This window comes from Lissotriton vulgaris, chromosome 10, assembly GCF_964263255.1.
Source record: "Lissotriton vulgaris chromosome 10, aLisVul1.2, whole genome shotgun sequence".
Taxonomy (NCBI): domain Eukaryota; kingdom Metazoa; phylum Chordata; class Amphibia; order Caudata; family Salamandridae; genus Lissotriton; species Lissotriton vulgaris.
In genome coordinates, this window is record NC_141698.1 from 171,719,667 (window position 1) to 171,743,788 (window position 24,122).

Genomic DNA, 24,122 nt, shown 5'->3' on the forward strand with positions numbered 1-24,122 from the left:
GGAGTCTGTTTGCCACAACCCTGCTCGTGCTACTGGAGTAGCTAATACCTGTTCCACTCCTGTGATTCCTGCCGGTGAGAGGAGTTTCCAGCAGCGAGGCCGCAGAGGAGGCGAGAGGCGCGGCCCCGGGACTGCGAGGACCAGCCTCCAACATCCTCAGCTGTGTCCTCTTCCCGGGTGAGCCGCGCCCCCTCCCAGTGCCACGCCCCCTCTCTACCCAGGAGTTCTTTAGTAAGATCAGTGACGCGCAACGCGGGACGCGCGTGGGTCGCAGCCCGGGGCGATGCCCGGGCCAAGGGCGGGCCCGTTGTTGCCCGTTAGTGCCCGGCAGTGACCGGACCGGGCCACCTCTCTTGGCTCTTCACACCGTCCCAATATTCAACTTGCAAGCGTCCACATATGTCCGTCATGCCCGGTAGAACAAGAAGTAAAACCAAAACAGCGATGGCCGTAGCCCAAATAACTGGGCCTATAGACCAATTCATATCCCGGGTTAATGAGACAATCGATCACAGTATCTCTTTGCTGGAACGAAGAGTATCCTTGGACCTTATGAACGCTAAACGCTCGTCCTTGGGCCCTTTATCAACTGGAAGCTCACCTCCCCAGCAAACTGCATCTAATCATTCCCTTCCATTACCTCAACCTGTTGTTGGTCCACTTACAGTACCAAACTTAGTTGACTTATCAGTCTCTCAATTAGAGTCTGATTCATCATTTGTTGACCTAGAGGCCACTCCTGACCTTGAAGCTTGCCAATCTACTGAAAGGCCAGAGTCCATCAAAGACAAATGCCTTCAAGCATCAGGGGATGGAGTCATTCCTGTATCGTCTGGACCAAGGAATATGCCTAAGACCAAGAAAAAACCTAAAACCAACACTAGGAATCATAATCTTGTGTCGCCAGCTCCATTATTAACTTCAGGCATTCCTTGTTGGGTCGAAAATATGGTAGCAGACTTAAAATTAGATCTTAAAGCTACTATATCGGCACAAATCAAGCCCTTAATGTCAAAAATCGATAGACTAACATCCCTAATCAACAGTAAATGTGCTAACAAGTTAAGTGGAAATGTGCCCATTCAGTCACAAGGGAAAACTAAAGAAGTCTCCTTGGTGAATAACATCAATAGTAACCTACCTAAAGTCCCTACTGCAAAAACCAAAGTTATACCTGACAATCCAGGAGCAGCACCGCTCCAACAGGCTCAAAAGGGGGAAAAAGTGCCTGCGCCCTTACCAACTCCTAGCGGTATAGACCCTATTGTGAAGCCTCAAACACCTCTCGGCTCCAAAAAAGTACCTAACCAATCTGCTAAGGGTCCCAAAAGCTCAGCCACCATTTCGTCAGCAACTACCTCCCTTAAAAAGAGGCCGGCTCGCTTTAAGTCAATAGACCTGCCGCCGGAAGTCTCACCTTTTGTAGTTGTGCTGACGGGGGTGCCACCACTGAAGGAGGGTAGCAGAGAAACCCTTGTTGAATTAAAGAATAAATGTGCTCAGTGGCTTCACCTCCACAAACCACTGCCCAATAATATGTGTCGGGAAATACACGCAGTTAGAAGAGGGGACTGGGTGGGTAGAAACACCAAGACCATAGCAGGTGATGTCATAACTATCAACCTTAGGGACGCAGGGGTAGTGAATTATATTTGCAATTCACCTATTAGTGGGCCGGCTACTCAAATTTACCCACTTCCCCTGTCTTACTTTCTACCCATGCCCCCCAGACAATACCCCCCCCCCCCAAATCAGTTTTCCAACAAATAGAGGGTTTATGCATGCTCCACAACATACTATCCATCAGTGGCAGCAACCATGGCTAGGTCCACCTCCTCCTTTTGACCCCTTTGTATCCCAGTTTGCCCACTGGAATAGATTCAGCACGCTAGAAGAGGTGGATTGACTCAATTATGATGAAGCTCTCCCCATCCATTTTGACATTAATAGGGGTGAGGGGAAGGGTTCACCAGTCATGTTCTACCCATTATGTCCTAACTCTCCAACTGAGACAGCCGTTAGCCTGACTAAGTCACCATCCCCTGTTTTAGAGATGGAATGTCCAGAATCCCCTAGTCTTAGAGACATCGATGGTACTAGAGGGAAAACCACCAAGGACAAAATAAAAATTCTTAGTTGGAACCTTGCGGGCATTCATAGGAAACTGGACTTGCCCGAGTGGAGTGATCTGGTAGAAGCACATAAGATCTGTATGTTTCAAGAGACTTGGAGCACAGAACCACTCCACCGGGTTGGGTTTGTCACCTTCTTTATCCCAGCAGTGAAACCAATGAATGGAAAGGGGCGCCCTTCGGGGGGGCTCATTACTTGGGTAAGCATTTCCCTGAACTGTAGAATAATATCCAAGCAGATAAATAATCCAGACATTCTAGGCATCCTACTAGGTATTCCATGTAGTGGTCTGACTCTAGCTCTTTATAATGTTTATGCTAGAGGCACAAAAAATGGGCACACCTCACCTGTAATAGCAGATCTGGAGGTGCGCTCAGGGATTGCAAAGGAGCTAACCATACCCTAGTAGCAGGTGATTTTAATTGCACCTTTGAGCCACTCCCCCTAGATGGTATCCCTGATTTGGGCGAAGAAGACAGTAGATGGGGTATCCCCTCACTTTCCATTCCTCCAATTAGGCGTTGGACCAGCAGTGCAGTACAGCTAAATGCACTGACTCTTGAGTTTGGGCTAAGAGCCGCTAATGGCCGTACACCTTCTGACCGGTTGGGTGCCCCGACGTTCAACAGGGTTGGTCATACCTCCAGGATTGACTATATCCTGTTGGACCTGGGGCTTTGGAGCAGGGTAGAAGACATGTCAGTCACACCGACTGTCGAGAGCGACCACAACTCGCTTTCTCTAACATCACGAATCCCTGGTCTAACGAAGCACTGTTAGCACCCTCCAAATGCTCACATAAGGTTATTGTTTCCTCCTGTGGAAGGCGTTTAAAGTGGGACAAAGTTGCCAGTAATCCTGACAAACTTGCTAATATAGAGGTGATTCTTGCGGCCTCACAAATAGAATTCAACACTATTGACTTATCCACGGCAGTGGATAGGGTAACATCCATTTTTGAGGCTGCTGTTAAGTCTATAGGGGGAAGTCTTTTGGGCAAAGGGCAATGCTGGGAGGCAAACGTCCCAGAATAAAACCAAGAGTATGCACGTCTGGTATACTGCAGCTTGCAGGAAAGCCAAGTCCCGGCTAATTGAGGCCGTTAAAGGCAAATCTCAACCCCAAATACAGTTAGCCAGGAAAGAACATAACAGAATATTAGATCTAGCAAAAAAGTTGTGGGAGGAGGCTTACTGGTCTACTCTTAAAGAAGCTAGCGCCAAGAGGGATCCAAAAAGTTTTTGGGATACTATTAGAGCTCGGAATAGGCCTGATAGTGATTTAATAACTTGCAATATCCCTAGTCAGGCGTGGGTCCAACACTTTTCCAAGCTCTATACCCGCCCAGCTGACCAATTGCAGACGAGCGACTCACAAGGGGGGGTTGGGGGCTCTTCCACGCTCCTTCCAATTAGGAACATCCAGCCTAGCGACTTTGAATTTACCATCAAGGAGGTTGAATACGCAATAGGCACTATTATTCCCCAAAAAGCGGCTGGCCCGGATGGAATCCCCGGTGACCTTTTAAGATCAGATACTTCAAAGTGGGGAAAACTGATCCATTCCCTACTCGTTGCTATCTGTAGGGGCGCCCCCGTCCCCTCCTCGTGGAAGGGGACGGAGGTGGTCCCTATATACAAAAAAGGCCCCAGGGATGATCCGGCAAATTATAGGCCCATTAGCCTGTTAGATATCAGCCAAAAAGTAGTTGGCAAGGTTCTACTCCTAAGAATCCTTAATTGGGTAGATGAAAATAAAATCCTTACTGACTACCAGGCGGGCTTTAGAGCTGGAACTGGGACAATCGAGCAAGCCTTTAGGCTTATGATGGTCTACTGGAAAGTTGTGGTCATAGGCAAGGGCAGTCTTTATCTCGCGTTTATCGATTTAAAGACTGCCTTTGACCTTGTACCTAGAGAGACCCTATGGAGCGTACTGGCTGATATGGGGTTACCGCACTACTTGCTTGTGTTGCTTGTTAGGCTGCACGAAAGCAGTTTTGCCCAGATTAGGTGGGGCCCAGGGGGGGGAAAAAACAGTAGTATCCCGGTAGAGAGAGGTGTCCGCCAGGGATGTGTGTTAGCTCCCACCCTTTTCTCCCTTTACATCAATGGGGTGGTTGAGCACCTTCGGAAACATCCCTCAGATGAACCATCCCTGGCTGGCGAACGCATACCAACCCTCCTCTTCGCGGACGATACGCTCTTAATATCCAAGACCCCAATAGGCCTCCAGAAACTTTTAAACAATTTTCAATCTTTCTGTGCTAATCGCGGCCTGGTAATTAACACAAGCAAGACCAAATATCTTGTCCTGAACCCTCCCAAAAAACCAGTCCGCCCTCCTATCCTGAATGCTGAACCACTGGAGAGGGTAGAAGTTTTTGACTATCTTGGGATACGCCTCTCACACAAAATGGATTGGACACCGCACTTGGACAAAATGCTCTTAACCCATAAGAGAATAACAGGAGCTCTCTTGAAAGAACAGCGCTCCTGCAAAATAAGACCTATAGCCACACTCTTAGAAATATATTCGGCAAAGGGTGTCAGCTCTGCTCTCTATGGGGCCGAACTCTGGGGGTCATCTATTTCCGATGCTCTACCAAGATCAGAGATGAAATTCTGCAGAGCGATTATGTCTCTACCGCAGGGAACGCCCACGGTCCCACTAATGTTGGACCTGGGATGTCGCCCAATTGATGACCTTGCAAAGTTTCGCCCACTCTTGCTCTGGGCACGGCTTTGGCGTGTGGAAGAACTCAGTAAATATGCTCAAGGCCTGGCAGAAATCATGTCACTATCAGGGTGGCACAAAATTAAATGGTTAAGAGACATGAAGCTGCTGCTATCCAAATTGGGCCTCATTGAAGCGTGGTCAAATAGAACTTCACCTCCGAAGCTAACGCTCAAGAAATTATATTGGGACTGGATCTCCTCAAAAAGAAACACTAGTCCTACTATGGGTAGGCTCACGGAGGATTTCTTGAAGTTTAAAGACCAACCTAAGCGGGAAGTATATCTTGATATTATTGAGAAACCCTTTGATAGGGCTTTATATTTTAAATTCAGAGCAGGAACCCTTCCCCTTCGGTCCTTTACATCTAGCTGGAAACCACGCGAACAAACCACAGAGCTTTGCCCAGTGTGTTTAAACAAGCCAGAGACATTGGCGCATTTTATGTTCGAGCGCAGTGAGTATGCAAATCCGAGAAGGGTTTGGCTCAAAAATTTATGTCGGCAGTTGGGTACTAGGAGTCATGTGACTGCAATCAGAATATTAACGTCGGACAGCCGTGCCACCTATGCTTGTGTTTTAGCCAAATTTTTATCATGGGCTTGGTCCATCCGCTCCAAAAGGCTCAAATTGACTGTTTAATTCCTTTTAAAACATAGTTGTTTCTTAATGAACTGCTTTTCAATTTGTGAGAATGTTTTATATATGCTTTTCTGATCTTACAAATTGTGTACTGTTATTTACCTGCTGCTTTTATGGTAATTTTTTTTTTATCGAAATAAAGCCTTTGACTTGACTTGACTTGTTAACCAGCTGACGAATGGCCATGAGGAGGTATAAAAACTACTCCTACAGCAGAGACAATAGATATGTTGTGGGGAGGTGTTTTGTTCCTCTGGTGGGAAGACCAGGTGAGCAGTGGCCAGCCACTTAATTCACTTCAAAGGACCTTGGCGGTCACAAGCAGATATCAGTTGACACCATCATGGGCCTCTTCTTTTGTCCTACCTATCAGATAGGTATCAAACTCAATGGGGGCAAGGGTGCCAAAGAGGAGGGGACTTTGTATTGCCCTGGCCACATCTCTGGGTGGCACACAGGCTCTGCACAATGGGGGAAATGTTTCTCCCTCTTGGATTTAGTGAGTGTGTAGCGCTGTGGGATTGTTTAAAGTAAGGCACACAGGAACTGCTGCAAACATGGGAAGGATTCTCCCTAGGAACCGTTACCATATTGGTTAGGGAGGGGCCAGGAGTCACCCCGACCCACAAGCTAGTGCCAGGCATAAATGTTACACAACAGTGCACCTTCTTCAGAATACTACTGGATTTGTGGGATGTAGGAACGTAAGATCTGAGTTTATGGTAACCCCCACTTTTTGTCTGGTGCTAAGCTGTTATTGGCTAGTCTGACTGGGATCCTGCTAATCAGGAAAACAGTCTATCTGCTTTATCCCTTAAATTTCTGTGTTCAGTACTTGGGTACATCCCAGATTGGATACTGGGGTACCCTTATCAGTCCCTAGTATATGGTACTAAGGTACCCAGAGCATAGGTACCCCAGAGCACCCCGAGGCCTGAAGCGGACGCACACAGCGGGCGCGCCGATTGTGCGCCAAAGGCGCACCAAAGGCAAGCCCGTCTGCGCCTGGACCGCGCCCAGCGCCAGGACACCTGGCCCCCGACGATGCCAGCCCACACGACGGACCTACGACGCCGCCACCCTCAACGCCGGCCGGAACCCCGCCTGCTACCGAGCCACCCCAAAACGCACCTACCAAACCTGCAAGTTCACCTGCCTCCAGACCTGCACCGCACCCAAAAGACCAGGCACCAGCAACAACCACCTCAAGTGCATCCTGCTCAACACCCGCTCCGTCCACAGACACGCCGTTGAACTCTGGAACCTGCTCGACACAACTTCACCAGACGTCGCCTTCCTCACGGAAACCTGGATGAATGCCTCCTCAGCCCCCAACATCGCCATAGCCGTCCTGGACGGATACAAGATATCCCGGAGGGACCGCGTCAACCAGACTGGAGCAGGCATCGCCATCGTCCACGGGAACACCATCCGCATCACGACCAACTCAGACGACACCTTCACCGCCGCCGAGCACCTCCACTTCCTGATACACACCGACCCGAAGACCACCCTCAGAGGCACCCTCATCTACAGACCCCCGGCACCACGCACCCAATTCTGCAAAGACATCGCAGACTTCATCAGCCCGCACGCCCTCCCCTCCGCTGACTACATCCTCCTAGGGGGACCTCAACTTCCACCTGGAGAAAAACGACACCAACACCCCCACCCATTACGCCGGCCATACGCTTGACCCCGTCTTCTCCTCCAGCAAGCACATCTCCTTCAGCCACTCCACCAGACTTCATTGGACAGAACACAGCTGCGTCCACTTCAGCTTCAGAAGAACCACGACCCACCACCAACCGCAACAGACTCCTCACAGGAGCTGGAGCAAGATCACCGCCGACCAGCTTTCCACCTCCCTCAGCCTGAACCCTCCCGCCAGCACATCGGACCCCAACGAAGCAGCCTGTACCTTCACACAATGGCTCACCAACTGCGCCGACTACCTCGCACCACTGAAGAACCCTCCCAGCAGACCCGGCAGCAAGAAAGCGTCCTGGTTCACCGACTAACTCAAAACATCCAAGAAAAACTGCCGCACCCTTGAAAAAGCCTGGCGCCACGACCAGACCACAGAAAACATGACTGCCCTCAAGAACGCCACCCGCAAACACCACCAGCTGATCCGCACCACCAAAAGGACAACATTCAAAGAACGACTGGACAACAACACCCACAACAGCAAAGAACTCTTCAGCATCTTCAAAGATTTTTCCTCTGCAACTCACTCGCCACCTTCTTCCACTGCAAGATCGCCGACATACACAACAGCTTCGGCACACAGACCACGCACCCAACCACCAAACCAACGCCCCCCACCGCCACCCTCTGCAACTGGACCCCGGTCAGCACCGAAGACACCACCCTCATGATGAACACCATCCACTCCGGATCACCAACCGATCCCTGCCCCCACCACATCTTCAACAAGGCCGACTCCATCATCATCGCACCCCAACTCCGGGACATCATCAACATCTCCTTCAACACCGCCACCTTCCTGGAGAGCTGGAAGCACGCCGAACTCAGCGCCCTCCTTAAGAAACCAACAGCGGACCCCACCGACCTCAAGAACTTACGCCCCATCTCGCTCCTCCCTTTTCCTGCCAAGGTCATCGAGAAGACCGTCAACAGACAACTCGCCCCCTTCCTCGAAACTAACGGATCCCTCGACCCTTCGCAGTCCGGCTTCCGAGCCAACCACAGCACCGAGACCGCCCTCATCGCAGTCACCGACGACATCAGATCCCTGCTCGACAACGGGGAAACAGCTGCCCTCATCCTCCTGGACCTATCTGCGGCGTTCGACACTGTCTGCCACCGCACCCTAGTACAGCGCCTCAACAACATCGGAATCCAAGAGAAGGCGCTGGAATGGATCATCTCGTTCCTCGCCGGAAGAACCCAGAGAGTCCGCCTCCCCCCGTTCAGGTCCAAGGCCACCAAAGTGATCTGCGGCGTATCACAAGGATCCTCACTCAGCCCCACCCTCTTCAACGTCTACATGAGCCCCCTCAAAGCCATCGCACGCCAACACAACCTCAATATCATCTCCTACGCTGACGACACCCAGCTGATCCTCTCCTTCACCAACGACCCCGCCACCGCCAGAGCCAGCCTACACCAAGGGATGAAAGACGATGCCGAATGGATGAAGAACAGCCGCCTGAAACTGAACTCAGACAAGATGGAAGCCCTCAGCCTGGGACGACTCCTGGTGGCTCCCCGCCCTGGGCACCACCCCCAAGCCAACGGACCACGCACGAAACCTGGGCTTCAACCTGGACTCCTCCCTCTAGATGACCAGACAAGTCAACGCCGTATCGTCATCATGCTTCAACACCTTGCGCATGCTCCGTAAGATCTTCCGATGGATCCCCACCGAAACCAGGAAGACAGTCACCCAGGCACTCGTCACCAGCCGACTGGACTACGGGAACACCCTCTACGCAGGAACCACTGCCAAACTTCAGAAAAGACTCCAGCGCATACAGAACGCCTCCGCATGACTCATCCTGGACATCCCTCACCACAACCACATCACGACCCACCTGAGAGACCTGCACTGGCTCCCCATCAACAAGAGGATCACATTCAGACTCCTCACCCACGCACACAAGGCTCTCCATGACATAGGCCCGAAGTACCTCAACAGCCGCCTCACTTTCTAAACACCCACCTGCCATCTACGATCGGCCAGCCTAGCCCTCGCCGCCGTACCACGCATTTGCAGAACCACCGCTGGAGGAAGATCCTTCTCCCACCTGGCGGCCAAGACATGGAACTCCCTCCCCATCCACCTACGGCTGACCCAGGACCACCTCTCCTTCAGGAAACAACTCATGACCTGACTCTTCGAGCAGTAGCGGACCACCATCCCCCCCCCCCACCCCCTCCCCAGCGGGTGAGTAGCGCGCTTTACAAATTTGATGATTGATTGATTGATTGAAGCATGCTTTATGCCACCCATGGAAGACCATTCATAATGGAACTACAGGCCTGCCATTGCTGCCAGTGTAAGCTGGTGCTAGCACCACTTACTAAAGATATGTTTCCTACATCTAGGGTCACTACACTTAACACCTGTAAGTCACCCCTATAGCAGGCCTGATCAATCCTGAAGGCAGGGTGCTTGTTTTTAATTGTGAGGGTGCCCCTGCATGAGCAGGTCACCCCCACAGCCTACCGAGTCCATTCTCCTGGGTTGTAAGTGTAGCAGCCATATACTATATAGAGGGGCACCTCGTAATTACGCAATGACCATCTTGAAACTGGCTTCAACTAATCCTATTATGTTTGGGATCAAACATTTTGTAAACATACCTGAGAGGTTTGATTCCAAGCACTGGAAGAGCCCTTCATTAAGCTATCAGTGTTCCGGTACCAGCCTTCTAGACACTGAAGGCACAAAATGGATGCTGCTGACTAGAGACATGATTCTGCCCTCCTGCTGCTTAGATAAGCTTGAGCAGGGGAAGGCAGAACAATAGGCATCCTGTCACAGGTAGGTGTGTCCACCAGACAGTATTTAGTGATTGGGGCAGGGTGTGTGCACTTGCCTGCGCCACTTAGTCTGCATGAGCGGCACATTTGGTGTCCCAATGCATAGTCCTGTTCAGAACAGCTCGGGGAGCCGTTGGCTCCCAGAACATGGGAGTAACCTCCCTCCTGTCCAGACCCTTCCCTGGCAGGGTCCCCTGAATCGTCCCAACCCTTTCCTTAGGGTACTTACGGGCTTACCTGTGGGTGGGTCCCTAGATTCATCGTGGGACAAGATTCAGATCAGACACCACTTCTTATTCTACCGTCTGTGCACTCTAGACTTCGCTGGACTTCGTTTGGGCTCGACTTCATCTCCCTTCCAGTTTGCTGCATCGTCTGTGCCTGTGCACCATACAGGAACCTTCCAAGGCATGTGGGCATCAAAGACACCTGAAGGAATCTTCCTTGAAGTGAAGGAGTCCCTCCCTTACCTTCATTCGGAGACACTGTAAGTAAGTTGACCAGTCGGCTGATCCTGAGCTCCTCCGGGCTCTGTAAGGTTCTGCAACACAGGTGGTGGTTCTCCACAGCTTTTGAGGCCTGCCCTGCCCTCTTACGAAGTTTGAGGCCAGTATCCCTCATAGGGGCTGCAATAACCGAACCCCTGTGCACCGCGTCGACTTGCAGTTGCAAAGGCTTGTTGGCTTCCTCCCAAAAGTAGCCCCAGCCTCGAGCATCTCCAGTGACCAGAATCTTCTGTCACACTGCATCGTTTTGCATTGTGTCCTGCATCTTTTGGTGAGCTGCTTGAGGTCCTCCCGTGACTCCAGTGCCTCCAGCCTGAGGGGCCAGTGAGCGTTGCACTTTCTTCAACTTCTGCATTGGTTGCATTTGCCAAGGCTTGTTGGTACTCCTGCCAGACACCGACCCCTCAGCTCTCGACTTCGACGTGGGACAGCTCGTGCATGGCTCCTGATCTTCCTCAGTGTGGCCTGATCCTCACAGCTGCAGAGTCAAGGTCCTCGTCAACTCTCCTACAACTCCCAACATTGGTGGGCATTCGTTTTCCAGATCTCTTGGTCACTCGTGAGTGACATAAACTCTGTCCCCTCTGCTTGCAGGTACCTCTCCTCTATAATCCACCTTCAGATTCCACCGGACACTTTCTCCTTATTCAGCAGCTACACTTTCCTGAAGTCCTCCATTGGAATCTATGTCGGTTTCCGACACCACTTCACACCTATGCACCCGGCTTCCCTGGTGTAGGTAATGGGGGTACTAAGGTATCCAGGAGTGGGGGGGCTCTCCAACCTTCTGTCTCCCATGGGGTTTATTCATGGTGCACTGGGAAGGGTCCTTAATCTTTAAAAATCCAACTGCGACTTACACGTAGAGTTGTATGGAGCAAGTTGCACACACTCTCCATGGGGTCCCTATCTACTCACCTTGGGTAGTACCTTTGGTCCCCAGCACTTCTACGTCCTCTCGACCTTTTCTTGACCGGAGTTGTGGTTCTTATAATACTTTCTTAGTATTTGGTTTGGTCACCCCCTGGGGTCTACTGTGTATTCTTTGCTGTTTACTGTATTCTTTTGCAAATTATTGTGTACATTGTGATTATCTCCGGGTAGGAGATATCTAAACGTGTTAGAGAGTATTATATAATAAATACATATTTTTATAAATGCCTTGTGTGGTTCTTTTTCACTTAATCTGTACTATAAGATTGCATTCTGGTAAAACAAGCTGCTTTACACTCCTTCTGGACTAAGCGTAAAGGCTACTCTCCGCAGCTACCACTAAACAAGCTTTCTATGGTTGGCTAAGACCTCTTAAATCAATGATTTTCTGGACTGGTGCAAGGTGCCCACATCATTTAGTATCATATACCAGGCCAGCTTCTCACATGGGAAAACAAAAGAAAGACTGCACCTGCTATATGAGACCTTGGAGGCGATTGGAAGGGCTGAATCTGCTCCTACTAGTAACCAGGACAAATAAGTGGACTCCAAGGGTCAGTTGTCACCCCATTTTCAAGCTACAGGGCCAAAACAAGCTACAAGAGACCTTTCCCTCAATTGTCCAGCTCCAAATGGACCTGACCTAGACCCCTCTGGTGACCTCTGCTGGAGTGAGCCTTACCCCCAAGCGCTGTTCCTGTCATGGGTCCCTTGATTGTGCCTAACTGGACTTCTCATAGCATTCCTGAAAACCAGAGACTAAAAGAAGTTTGGGCTGCAGGACCCCCGGAAGAACTGGGAGAAACCTGCCATGCCAACCTTGGATCAGAGTTTCCCACAGCAGCAAATCTGGTTCCGCGACACCTCACAGAGAAGTATCCTGCTTCATGGAGCACTCTGTGCATACATCCTGCAGCCTTACCCCGCTGGAGGATTCTGAGCTACAAAAAAGAGATTATGTCCGAAGGTAAAAATCTTAACTGGGCAAAAGTGGCAAAGTATCTGACCAGTGAGAGAACTTCCCTGTGGGTAAAAATAGGATTAGAATTTGTGTACTTACCTCCAAAACCAACAGTTTTACTGGGACCTCGTCAAGCGCCTTTCCAACCTAGTGCCGCCCTTTTAGGATACAGCCTATTGCTTCCTTGTCCTGCTGAAGGACTTTAACTTCAATAAAAAAGACTAAGTCCAAATGTAAAACCTGATTGGTGTATCCGAAACGTGCTCCATCGCGATCAGCCTGAAATCACGCCTAGGTTTTAGTCTACCATAACCAATGACTACAATTGGCGCTTTGCGCTTTTAGGTGCCATTTTTATTTCAAACTCAAAGTTCATAAATCTGGTTCCCCTTATTGGATATCTTTTGGTGTTATTTTGTTCATTACATTTTACTCTACTGTTATAAATCAAAATCGGATCCTTATTGTGTTGTGTTTTTTTACTTTTTAGCTGTTTTTATACTTCAAAATGCTTTACACATTCGTTAAGCCTGTCTGCTCTGCGCCACAGCTCAGGTTTAAATTACTGAAACCTTAAACTGGCCTAACAAGATAGTGACCTTCTTACTTGTAGTAGACTACCATCCACCCCAATGAATAATTCACTTTCTGACTGTGAGGCTTCTGTCAATAAGGATTTGCAGACATGGGTAATCCTTTTTGCAAACCTCAGTTTTGACTTATGATCAACGATTCGTGTATATTATCTTCCTGGTGGTATTAACCACCAAGTATCCCTTTAAGAGCCACAGTTTGAGATGGGTTAGTCTATTAAACCAAAATAAGAGTGACAGATTTTGAGCAAATAAGTCAACTTTGGAGGTAGTTGGTTATTAATGATGTTTCTCAAGCCAGATGAGTGAATAGTTTTAATAAAAACTGTAAATGTTTTTGACAATTCAGGTTACATTTTTGATTCTCAATTCTGCTTTGGGGCTATGCAATAAACATTAAGTGAAAAAATGTTGCACAGTTGTTCTACAAGCAGTGTATCTCCACCAAATATCTTTCTGAAATTTGGTCCAAGAGGTCACCAGAATCTTCAGTATCCCTTAACAACATTTGTGTGCACTACCTCTTTAAGGGTCGACCCAGTTTCCTTGACTGAAGGCGTGTGTATATCTAATGAGATTGTAAGTCACTACATTGATTTTTAACTCTTTCTGCAATAGTTAAAGACCATTCAACTCCAAAATAATTGGTGTCAACATACAATTCACATTTTCACCTAAATTAAGCCATTATTGAGCGTTGTATTAGAAAGGCTTGCTTGTTGTTTTTTTTAATATTGGCATGTTGAACGCTCCATTGAAGGCAGTGGAGCAGCAGCCACCTATATGAACTGGTATAGCACACTGCTTTCAACATTTCAATGTTTTAGTACACAGTCGTTGCCATTCTCTTTCCCCTGGTTCTCCAAAATATATGGACTGAGCAGGGGAAAGTGAAAGGTAGAGGGTGTGCTGCAGGCCACACCGGAGCCTTCACCCGCCCTCTTCTAGGTGCTTCCAGAATCACTTGAGCCTCAGAAGGAGGGGGTGGGAATGCTGCTCAGCACTTGGGTCTTCCTGCCCAACTGAACAAAAAAAACAGTTTAGCCAAGCCCAGGGAGAACCAGGAGCTGACTATACTTCCCTTTCACAGCTCTTGTTGTGAGTATTCAACAGGACACAGCTGTGGCCCTGCATCTGGCTGTTTGCTGTTGATCAATCACAGCAACATCGGTGGAGCCTCTGGAATTTCAACCACCTTGAGTTCTGAGAGGCCTTTTTTTATAATTGAGACATTCTGCCCTCATTGGGCAGAATGTTCAAACTGCCTTATAGCCCACAGTAGTGGGATATACCGGCCATTAAAGGCCTGCTCCCTTATTAAGGCTCGAGCCAAATGCCCTGAGCAGGTGTTTACGTTTTTAAGGCGGGCTATAAGCCTATATTAGAACATTGGAATGTTGTGATCTCCATTGATGACAATGGAGTTGCTCTATGCTCATAATGGCTGGTATAAGCCTTCTGCTCCAACATTCCAAAGTTTGTCTTTATTTTTCTCCCTTTTTAAAAAAGTTTTGAACAGTCTACCTTCCGTGGGTGAAAAATTCTAATAGCCTTTCAGTCCTTTTGCCTCTGGCTTTACCGGTTGTTAAAGGCCCTCTCCCTCGTTATAGCCCCCTCCTGCGGCTCGGGCCTATTACTCAGGTTCAGTGCCTTTAAAAATCGGTATAGCCCTTGGCAGCAGGTTATAAAGCTAATACGAAACTGTGAATTGCATCTATTTAAACTCTGAATGCCATTGATTAGTTTTTCTCCTGAGAAATGTATTTTGGCAGGAAATGTTTAATCTGTTGTACTTTTTTATTTAGCAGTGTTCTATATTAAATTTTGATTTATTTGCTACAGATGAGAACTCAATTTGCTGAGATGTCGATGGTGTATGCGGGTCCATTTAATGACATCTTTTCACTGCGATATGTAAAGGAAGTATTTGAAATGTGTGGTCCTATCCTGTCGCTCTTGCCGGTCACAGGAACACAACAGGTAAGCAACAGACACCAAGTGTGGACCTCAGATGCCTAAATCTACAAAACAAACCGAAGAAGTGATATCTCTGGCACTAAGTTAGGTATCAAAAGGTGTAAATCACAGACACCAAGTCCTGTTCAGATAAGCATTGGTAAAGTAAATAGGTCTGGCTTAAGCATGCCGGTACAGTAGTTATTTTCCAATTGGAATATCGCCACCTAAATGTAGCCAATATATGCTTGAAATAAATGTTTGTAACTTTAAAAAACATTTTCTGATGTGGATGTTTTACTTGGGATATTTGTAATGTCATTCTGGTGAGGCATGCATTTATTAATATTTTTTTGTGAAGAAGATATCTCCATCCAACGAGGCTTTCAAATTGGAGGCAGCTACAATGCGACAATCAATTTTTCATGCCAACTTTCAAAAATAGATAGCCGAAGTGCAAGTAAAATAAATAGCTGTTAATCAATATTATTTTAAAAACAAATGAAATAAAAAAAATGCACACTTTAAACCAGCTTTATTTACTGAGGATGCATCTGATTTTAAGTGATTGTGAACAATCTGTAAAATGTTTTGTGCAGTCACTCCAAGTGACGAGAATCAAATAGTAAAATGGCTGGCCCACTACCTTATGGTTTATACTGTGGTTGATGTCAGTGAAATGTGGTTGACAATTTAACAGGCCGATGAATGAAACATACTGGCCAGAAAACCTCTGTGTAAGTATATTATGTATGTTTTTGTTTTAGAAACCAATAATGTAGGACAACACTACACATAAACATATGTATGGGACAATTGAATAGCATGCATCAACCCTGTGTACACAAAAAAGAAGCGTTGATAAACTGAAAGATTGTAAACGATAAGCATTGTGGGTATCAAATCAACAAAATAGACACACACTAGATACTGAGACATGAATAAGTGGTAAGAATAGAATATCACAGATTTAGGGGTCATTATAAAGGACAATATGAATTGGGGTAAGCATCTGGACATGGCCACATTGAAACATCGTCAGTTAGCGGGTATCACATTAGCTGAGTTTAACGCATCCTTCACAAAACCAGTTAGTCCGGCCCTGACCATTTATAATATGAAAGTTGTCAGTACAGTTTTATAAGGGGCGGAGCTCTGGGGCTTTAAAAATCTTTCTAAACTGTCCATAGCGGAAAATAGCTTCCTACAGAAAATCGCTAACCTTCCACAAAGTACCCCAGTACAGCCATTACTTTGTGATTTAGGTAATAAGGCTTTGGCTGATAGTGCTAGACTACGTCCCTTGTTGTAGTGGCGGAGAATCTGGACAACTCCTGAACTGGCATCCTATGCTGAGGGCCTTAAAGATCTAATAAGAGCTGACCGTTTTAAGAAAATTGCTTGGTTACAGCAGGTTAGATTTGTACTAGCAAACATTGGTATGGTGGCCCTATGGGAGAACCCAGAGAACTCCCGGTTCCCGTCGAGAGTGCAACTGAAGGAAAGATACTGGGGTTGGGTGGATGACAACACTTTCAGGAATAGTGATCCCTCGACATTGACGGGCCAATTCCTTATGGTTAAACCAATACAAAAACTGGAGGCTTATTGGGATGCTATCACGAAGCCACACGACAGGAAGCTTTTGTTTCAATTGAGAGTGGGCACTTTACCAGTTAAATCTTCCACTGCAAGGTGGGCGGCAGCAGAGGATACTTTCTGCCCCAGTTGCCATGAAATTCCGGAGTCTTTGGCCCATTTGTTATTTGTGTGCCCTGCCTATACAGCCCAAGGCGCACATGGTTGGCTCCTATTTGTCGAGTCCTGGGCACCCGTAAATATGACATGGCTCTTAGATTAATTTGCACTGAAACATGGCTACCACTTCTCATTGCCGTAGCCACATTTTTAGGTTGGGCATGGATTATAAGATCTAAAGTGTTTGTGGCACCATGACCAATGTTTATTGTGTATTGTATCTTCTAATTTTTTTTTATACATGTATATAGAGAAGTTCACATGTGATTGCGGTACCCTAATTAATTTATATTGTCTGTTGTACTTTTATTATCTGTATTGAGGGCTGGGTCTATATGAGCTGTACATGAATTTTAATACTGTTGTTTTTAAAATATTTTCCAATGGATTGTTTTTATACCTGAGGGATACATCTCATTTTATCAGTTTTTATTATTGGATATTCTTTATGTTTTGGATTCTGCTTTTATGACAATTTGTCGAATAAAGCTTTGATGATGATGATGAATATATCATTATTTTTTTCAGTTAAGTTTGTTTTCGCGGAATGTGCCTCTTTGTTTTCCCTATTCAAAATATCCTCTTCATAGCAGGAGCCAGTGCTTTTTTTGGTTTCCCAGACCTCTTAAATGTGTTCTTAGTTTTGTCTGTGCCCTTTACTTTCAGTGAGTAGAAGGCAGTGCCTTTTTAGAGTGTTGAATCAACAGGGCTTAATGGGGTAGAGACCACAAGAGTTTGTTTCTGTTAGCTGCCTCTCATAATCTTTTATGGCACGCTTAGGTATTCTACTTTCACACAGAAGTCATAAAGTTTTTAATAGCTAATACTTATATGGGCTCTTGACTCTTATGGTGGGTTTTCAGGTTCTTCATGAAAGTGCAGTTGACTTTAGGAGTTTTGATGTTGACTAGAAGGATGTTAAAGATTTCAGCTGCCCAGCAATTTTCGGATTTGCTATTCACTCTGTTTTTGTTTTAAACATGTTACTACATAATAATAAAGCAATATATGAACCAGTAACTGATTCAAGACCAGTGCAAAAACCACAGTTGATGGACAGAATGCAGAACAATGTCATACATTCACCGCAGTACAGAGATCTGGGCCTAAATCCATCGTTTTTTTTCACTCCACACAACCCCAGTTCAGACATGGCCATTTGCAAATCAGTCTGACCCTGTGCCTCATGGGAACAGTCCAGCCCGAACTGCCAAGCCATGCCTTCCCTGGACCGGAAACAAGCTTCAGAGGACTGGTTTCTGGCATTCCAGCCGTCTTCAGCCCGTCTTGCTTGAATCCAGTGGTGTGGAGTGCATGGGACTCACGTCTGAGCATACCCATCCCACTCGAGGTGACAAATGCAAAAACCACAGTTGATGGAGAGAATGCAGAACAATGTCATACATTCACCCCAGTACAGGGATCTGGGCCTAAATCCATCGTTTTTTTTGCACCCCACACCACCCCAGTTCAGACATGGCCATATGCAAATCAGTCTGACCCAGTGCCTCATGGGAACAGTCCAGCCCGAACTGCCAAGCCATGCCTTCCCTGGACCGGAAACAAGCTTCCGAGGACCGGTTGCTGGCATTCCAGCCGTCTACAGCCCGGCTTGCTTGAATTCAGTGGTGTGGAGTGCATGGGACTCACGTCTGAGCATACCCATCCCACTCGGGGTGACAAATGCAAAAACCACAGTTGATGAACAGAATGCAGAACAATGTTATACATTCACCCCAGTACAGAGATCTGGGCCTAAATCCATCGTTTTTTTGCACTCCACACCACCCCAGTTCAGACATGGCCATGTGCCTCATGGGAACAGTCCAGCCGGAACTGCCAAGCCATGCCTTCCCTGGACCGTAAGCAAGCTTCCGAGGACCGGTTTTTGGCATTCCAACCGTCTTCAGCCCGGCTTGCTTGAATCCAGTGCTGTGGAGTGCATGGGACTCACGTCTGAGCATACCCATCCCACTCGGGGTGACAAATGCAAAAACCACCGTTAATGGACAGAATGCAGAACAATGTCATACATTCACCCCAGTACAGAGATCTGGGCCTAAATCCATCGAGTTTTTTTTGCACTCCACACCACCCCAGTTCAGACATGGCCATAGGCAAATCAGTCTGACCCTGTGCCTCATGGGAACAGTCCAGCCCGAACTGCCAAGCCATGCCTTCCCTGGACCGGAAACAAGCTTCCGAGGACTGGTTACTGGCAAAAAATCGATGGATTTAGGCCCAGATCTCTGTACTGGGGTGAATGTATGGCATTGTTCTGCATTCTGTCCATCAACTGTTGTTTTGCACTGATTCAAGACCAGACCATAGAAGGAGCTGTGTGTAAAAAATAAATAAATAAAAGACTTAAGGACATTAGGACAAAGGATTGTGGCTCTGCCCATCGTCATGGGATTTGGTGAATCATGGTGTCTCCATGGTGGCAGCTTGTATGGCAAACTGAAAAGTGTTTTGTTCAGAGTAGGCTGAAATGTGTATTAATACAGACCCAGATATATGTTGTTAGTCTAGTTGATGCTTGATATTACCTGGGCCAAAATTACATAGACTTAATTGGGAAAGCTACTCTTGGTAAGTCAGAAGAAGGCGAAACTGGCCTTCATCACTACAATCACTTTGGGAACCAGAACTAGTTACAATCAGTGAGCACTCCAAGTTGATTACCTTATGACACAAGACTGGAACAGCCACCCTTAAGACTGGTCAGATGGATCTGGGCTAGTTGTGACTTGGTTCTGTGAACCAAGAATCTGAGACTCTCAGACAGTTAAATATCAACATATTTATTCGATCACTTTGCAAAGCAGATCAAATGAGGCACAAAATACACACAATCGTTCATAAATACTCAAAAACACACTCAAGTAGGGTACCACCCCCAGCACAGTTTGTATGAGATAGTAATCTCTGACTGGGGGCTTCAATACTTCTCTACCCTCTCTCTGGACCATTCTATTCGAGAGAAAAGGCTCCCTAATCTACCCTCTATCCTTTATGGCAATGTCGGAAGGTTCAGAAAACAAAGTGCTATCAATTGGAAATTGATTGCATCCCTTAGGGCACACTTGTTGGGGGGTCATATGCCTCCATAGTCTTAAAGAAACAATCTTAACAAGTTTGTTTGTATCTTGAAGAATTTAATCCAATATAACCATTATAGTATGTATATTTCAAGCAAAAGAAAAATTGGCTTACTGCTGATGGAGGAGGCAATGGTAAAAATTGTGGCAGACACATGCAGAAAATGATTCTTCCTATCGTAAACACACTTTATTCAGATGTACGCACTATCATACACTATACTAAGAGATGAAAAATGTCACTTTCTCAATAACCCTCCCCCAATACTAATGCAGCAGGTTTTTTGTTCCACAAACCATTATAAAAAAATTGGTTTCCAACGTTAATATCTTCATTAAAGAAAACGAAAGAAGTAATCATTACCTTTAAACTATTAGTGCTCCTGGCTAGGAGCACAGCGTCATCTGCGTATAAAAGCGCAAGGACAGATTTTTCATTAACCAGTGGAACATGGACCCTAAGATTCGTTAGAGCAACTTCCAGCCTACTTATGTAAAGTAGTAACAAGATAGGTGCCATCACACATCCCTGGCGAACCCCACTTTTGACTGCAAAAGAGTGGAGCACTCACCTCCATCCCCATACCTCACTCAGGCAAGCAGGTCTATATACAGGCATTAAATCCTCCTCCAAGCCCAGGGTGCTTAAAATGTCCTAGAACTTGGATCTAGTACTGCAATCGAATACGCATGAAAGATCCATAAATGCTATTTGGAGGGGACAAGATTTAAGAAACGTAAACTTGGATGTAAATTTAAACCATGTTCCATAGTTTCAAGACATTTTCTGAAGCCAAATTGGACCTCAGAAAGATATTATTTTCTGTGAGCCAGAGGAGCAGCCTATCCAGTACTATTCTGCCAATAATTTTAACATTGGACTCCGACATTTGAAAATGTACTCCTGCATGGCATGGAGGCTATATTTATGTTTGATCAAGACTTGCGTATGATCTGCATAATTATAAAAATGAATGATGAATAAATGTATGTCTGTTAGGAGTCAAAGTATCTTAATGCACCGACGCTACATCACAGGTACAAAGGGACAAAACATTTATAGAGTTGAAATGGCCTATTGGCTGTCTGAGAGAAATTATTCAACTCGTTCATGTTCAAAAGTCTGAATCCCCACCTCGGACACTATCTATAAATGACATCTTACAGCGTAATCCCACTTTTAGTGCTGCTCAATGGTAACAAAAAAGCCACTGGTAAAATGAGACTTGACACACCTTCTCCACTTTTCCATTAAGATTTTATAGTGGACCGTGTTAAAGGCTGATGATTTATCTAAAGGAACAAGCACTCCCATTTTGTCATCTGCGTTTTGTCACTGAGCATCAAGAATGTAGAGTTGTAGACCATGACTCTCTCCTTGCTATATAGTAGGTGGAAGCTGGCCTCCCTAGTGTCAAGGATGGTATAGGTATCAGCAAACTCCTGGAGCTGTGATACTGATATCCTTCCCATACGTTTAGCCTAATGGAGGAGATTTGTTGTTTCAGTGGTCGGGTCTGCTGTATAAAGCTCACCATGTTTAAGGATGACATTCACCAATGGGATTGACATGCAAACACTGACGTTAACATAAAATGGCCACAAACAAGCACTTGCTGTTTTTGATGATTTGTAGTATCCTTGTCTTCTTTTAGATGGACAAATGTGTTCAGCATTTTGCTACCAGTGTAGGAACATTTGCAAAGTGCAAAGCTAGCAGGCGTCGAACAGCTCTTATGATGTTAGGAAGTTTAGCCTCTGTCAACTGAGGGCCGTACAATTAGTTGGAAAGTTTTATTTAGTGTTTACATTGCATAACCGGAAAGATAATGTCAAGGAGACACATATTTTTATCAAAGAGCAGTTATTATGAAAGGGAGTGATTGGTATAGTTCATTTAATGTAAAAAGAATTAAGGGTCCTTCATAGCGGGTTTTTCTAAAGATCTAGTAGGTCCCGAAGGTGAATCTGGTATTAAGTAGGAGTTGGGCCACAAAGCGGTAGAGAAGCATGGTAATGGTATAGTCAAACGTGGTTTAGTGTTCATTTTGAGGAGCTACTCTGACTGGGTGGATCCTTGGAGAGCACCTCATGGGGGACAAATGTGGATTTTTATAAATGTTTCTCATCAAATCTCCCATTGGGTCTTTACCTATACAAATATGGAATTATTTAACTAAGACACATTGAATTGCTTCCATTTTTGCATTCAAATGTGATTGCCATGTTTAACCTAATTCTGTAAGGTAATAGCATTTAATTGACCACTTTTTCAGATGAAATTAGTTTGCTTTCTTCGGTGTGTATCTGAAATCAGTTGAATGATGTTATTTCATATTTGCAGATTTAGGATCTCTAATTGAAAGGAAATGTTTGTGACTTGGAGAGCAATGCTTTAACCCAGTGCATGGCACTGACCACATTAATCGATCTGTAGGTCGAAAACGTTATCGGGTATGTGCAGAACTGGTTAAGCAAACCTGAATTTACTGTCCTCTTTGTAAATCGTTCTGATAAGCTTCTTGTGGAAACACTTTTTCTGCTTTTCTAATGGTTATTTTCCACCTACAGCCTTTTGTCTGTATTCAGTATGAAATACTTGAAGCGGCCCAGCTGGCTGTGGAAATCCTAGATGGAGCCTGCATTGAAGGAAGCCTTATCAAGGTATAACTGGGATGTGGAAATTAGTGACTAGGTGAAAAGAGAGTTTCTTTTAAATGATAGGTTGCCGCCATACCTTGCTTAGGATGTACTTGCATGTATGACATGGATAACTAGGACAGTTTAAAATGGCTATGCAGCCCATTTACACACTCCTAATGTATTGCGACTGTGGGATGCTTCTATTCCAGATTCAAAGTGATATAAGTCCACTTAGCATAATGCCACCCATACAAGAATCTTCACTAACCTGTTTCAGCAAGCGATCCATGCTCTGCTGCGTGTTAGCACACACAGTACAGGAACATTGAAATGAGCAGTGCCTTATATTATTTTTATTTCACCATAAACCAGGAGTTTTTTTAAACTGACGACTAGAAACAACCCAAGACCCAGTAATATGGTTACCACAAGCAAACAGAGAAAACTAATATTTGAGTTTTGCTATAATCGTGAGATCAGGAAGATATCTTTAAGTTTCAGACTTAATGAAATATGAAATGCAAGGCCTTGTGAGTTTTGGTTGCTATCTGTTCATGGAGGTTGAAGACTTCTAAATATGTGTTGTTTGGATGAACGAATAGGAGTGTTGCTATGAGTTTGTGGATTTGTCCTTGAATTCTTCGTTTCGGCTAAGAGACCTAATTTGAGATGGCAACTTTAGTGTTGCAGACTCAGAACAAGAGCCAAGCAGTGAAGCTTAGACCAAAACTTATAGGGAGGAAGGAGTGATCGTGATAATTATGAGCGTGTTGGCTTGTCTAGAATAGCAAGCGTACCGCTTCTTTTGTCTTTTAAAGTAGCTGATCTTTACTTTGGCTCCTTTACTTCATCTGACATTTACTTCACTTTTATTAGTTCAACAGCATCTTTACTTTATCTACATTGCGAAAGGTACCATTTCCTGCATACATCAGGAAATCTACTTTTAATGCAAGTAAAGTTAAGTAGTAAGTTTAATAATCTCAAGATTATTTGTAAATATTTTATGTTTAACTAGTTTTTTTAAGGTTAGGTTCATGAAAACATAGCAGTTTGTATAATGTTAGTTGTTGATTTAATTATAATTTTGCAGGTGGTGGTCGCCAGCTCTCATTTTGGGTATTTTTTTACCATCAGACTTTGACCCACCGCAATAAAGAAAAGGGAGAAAGAATGATAGAGAGAAACAATTAAAACGGTGACAAAGGTAGAGGCAGGAAGGGTGGTGGAATTAAAATGCTTGAGGTGGACGCAAGGCCAGCCAGACATGGGATTTAACAATGCCAGAAGCGGGCTCCTAGAATTAGTTTTGAGGCCCACACTTGTTTCTTTTACTAATTAAGCACCAAATGCATTTAAACTGTAAGGTTAGGGTTATCATTAGAGTTGGAATGGGGTTTACAATTAACTTAGTTCATGGTTAGGAGGAATTAATTTAATACATTATAAGCAACCTTGATTTGTTTAAATTATTTACATTGAATTAAAGAGAGGGTTAGAGTTAGTTCGTTTTTAGTTTATACGATCGTTATTACATTTTTTATTTAATTAGATTGCAAATGGGGTTAGAGTTTCTATTCGTTTATTGTAATGCATAACTTACATTAGTTTAATGTAGTTCTAGCTAGGATCAATTCCATTTAAGATT

At 45.5% G+C, this 24,122-nt stretch overlaps 1 protein-coding gene across 3 annotated transcripts in view; it reads left to right on the forward strand.

The window, feature by feature from the left end:
- The window catches only part of REXO5 (RNA exonuclease 5), a 437,194-nt gene that overhangs the window by 309,792 nt on the left and 103,280 nt on the right, over nucleotides 1-24,122 (forward strand). For all 3 annotated transcript variants that reach the window (XM_086940804.1, XM_086940806.1, XM_086940805.1), the window contains exons 15-16: nucleotides 14,859-14,996; nucleotides 22,403-22,495. In XM_086940804.1, the coding sequence (XP_086796930.1) occupies nucleotides 14,859-14,996; nucleotides 22,403-22,495 (231 nt within the window). The remainder of the gene's footprint in view (nucleotides 1-14,858; nucleotides 14,997-22,402; nucleotides 22,496-24,122) is intronic.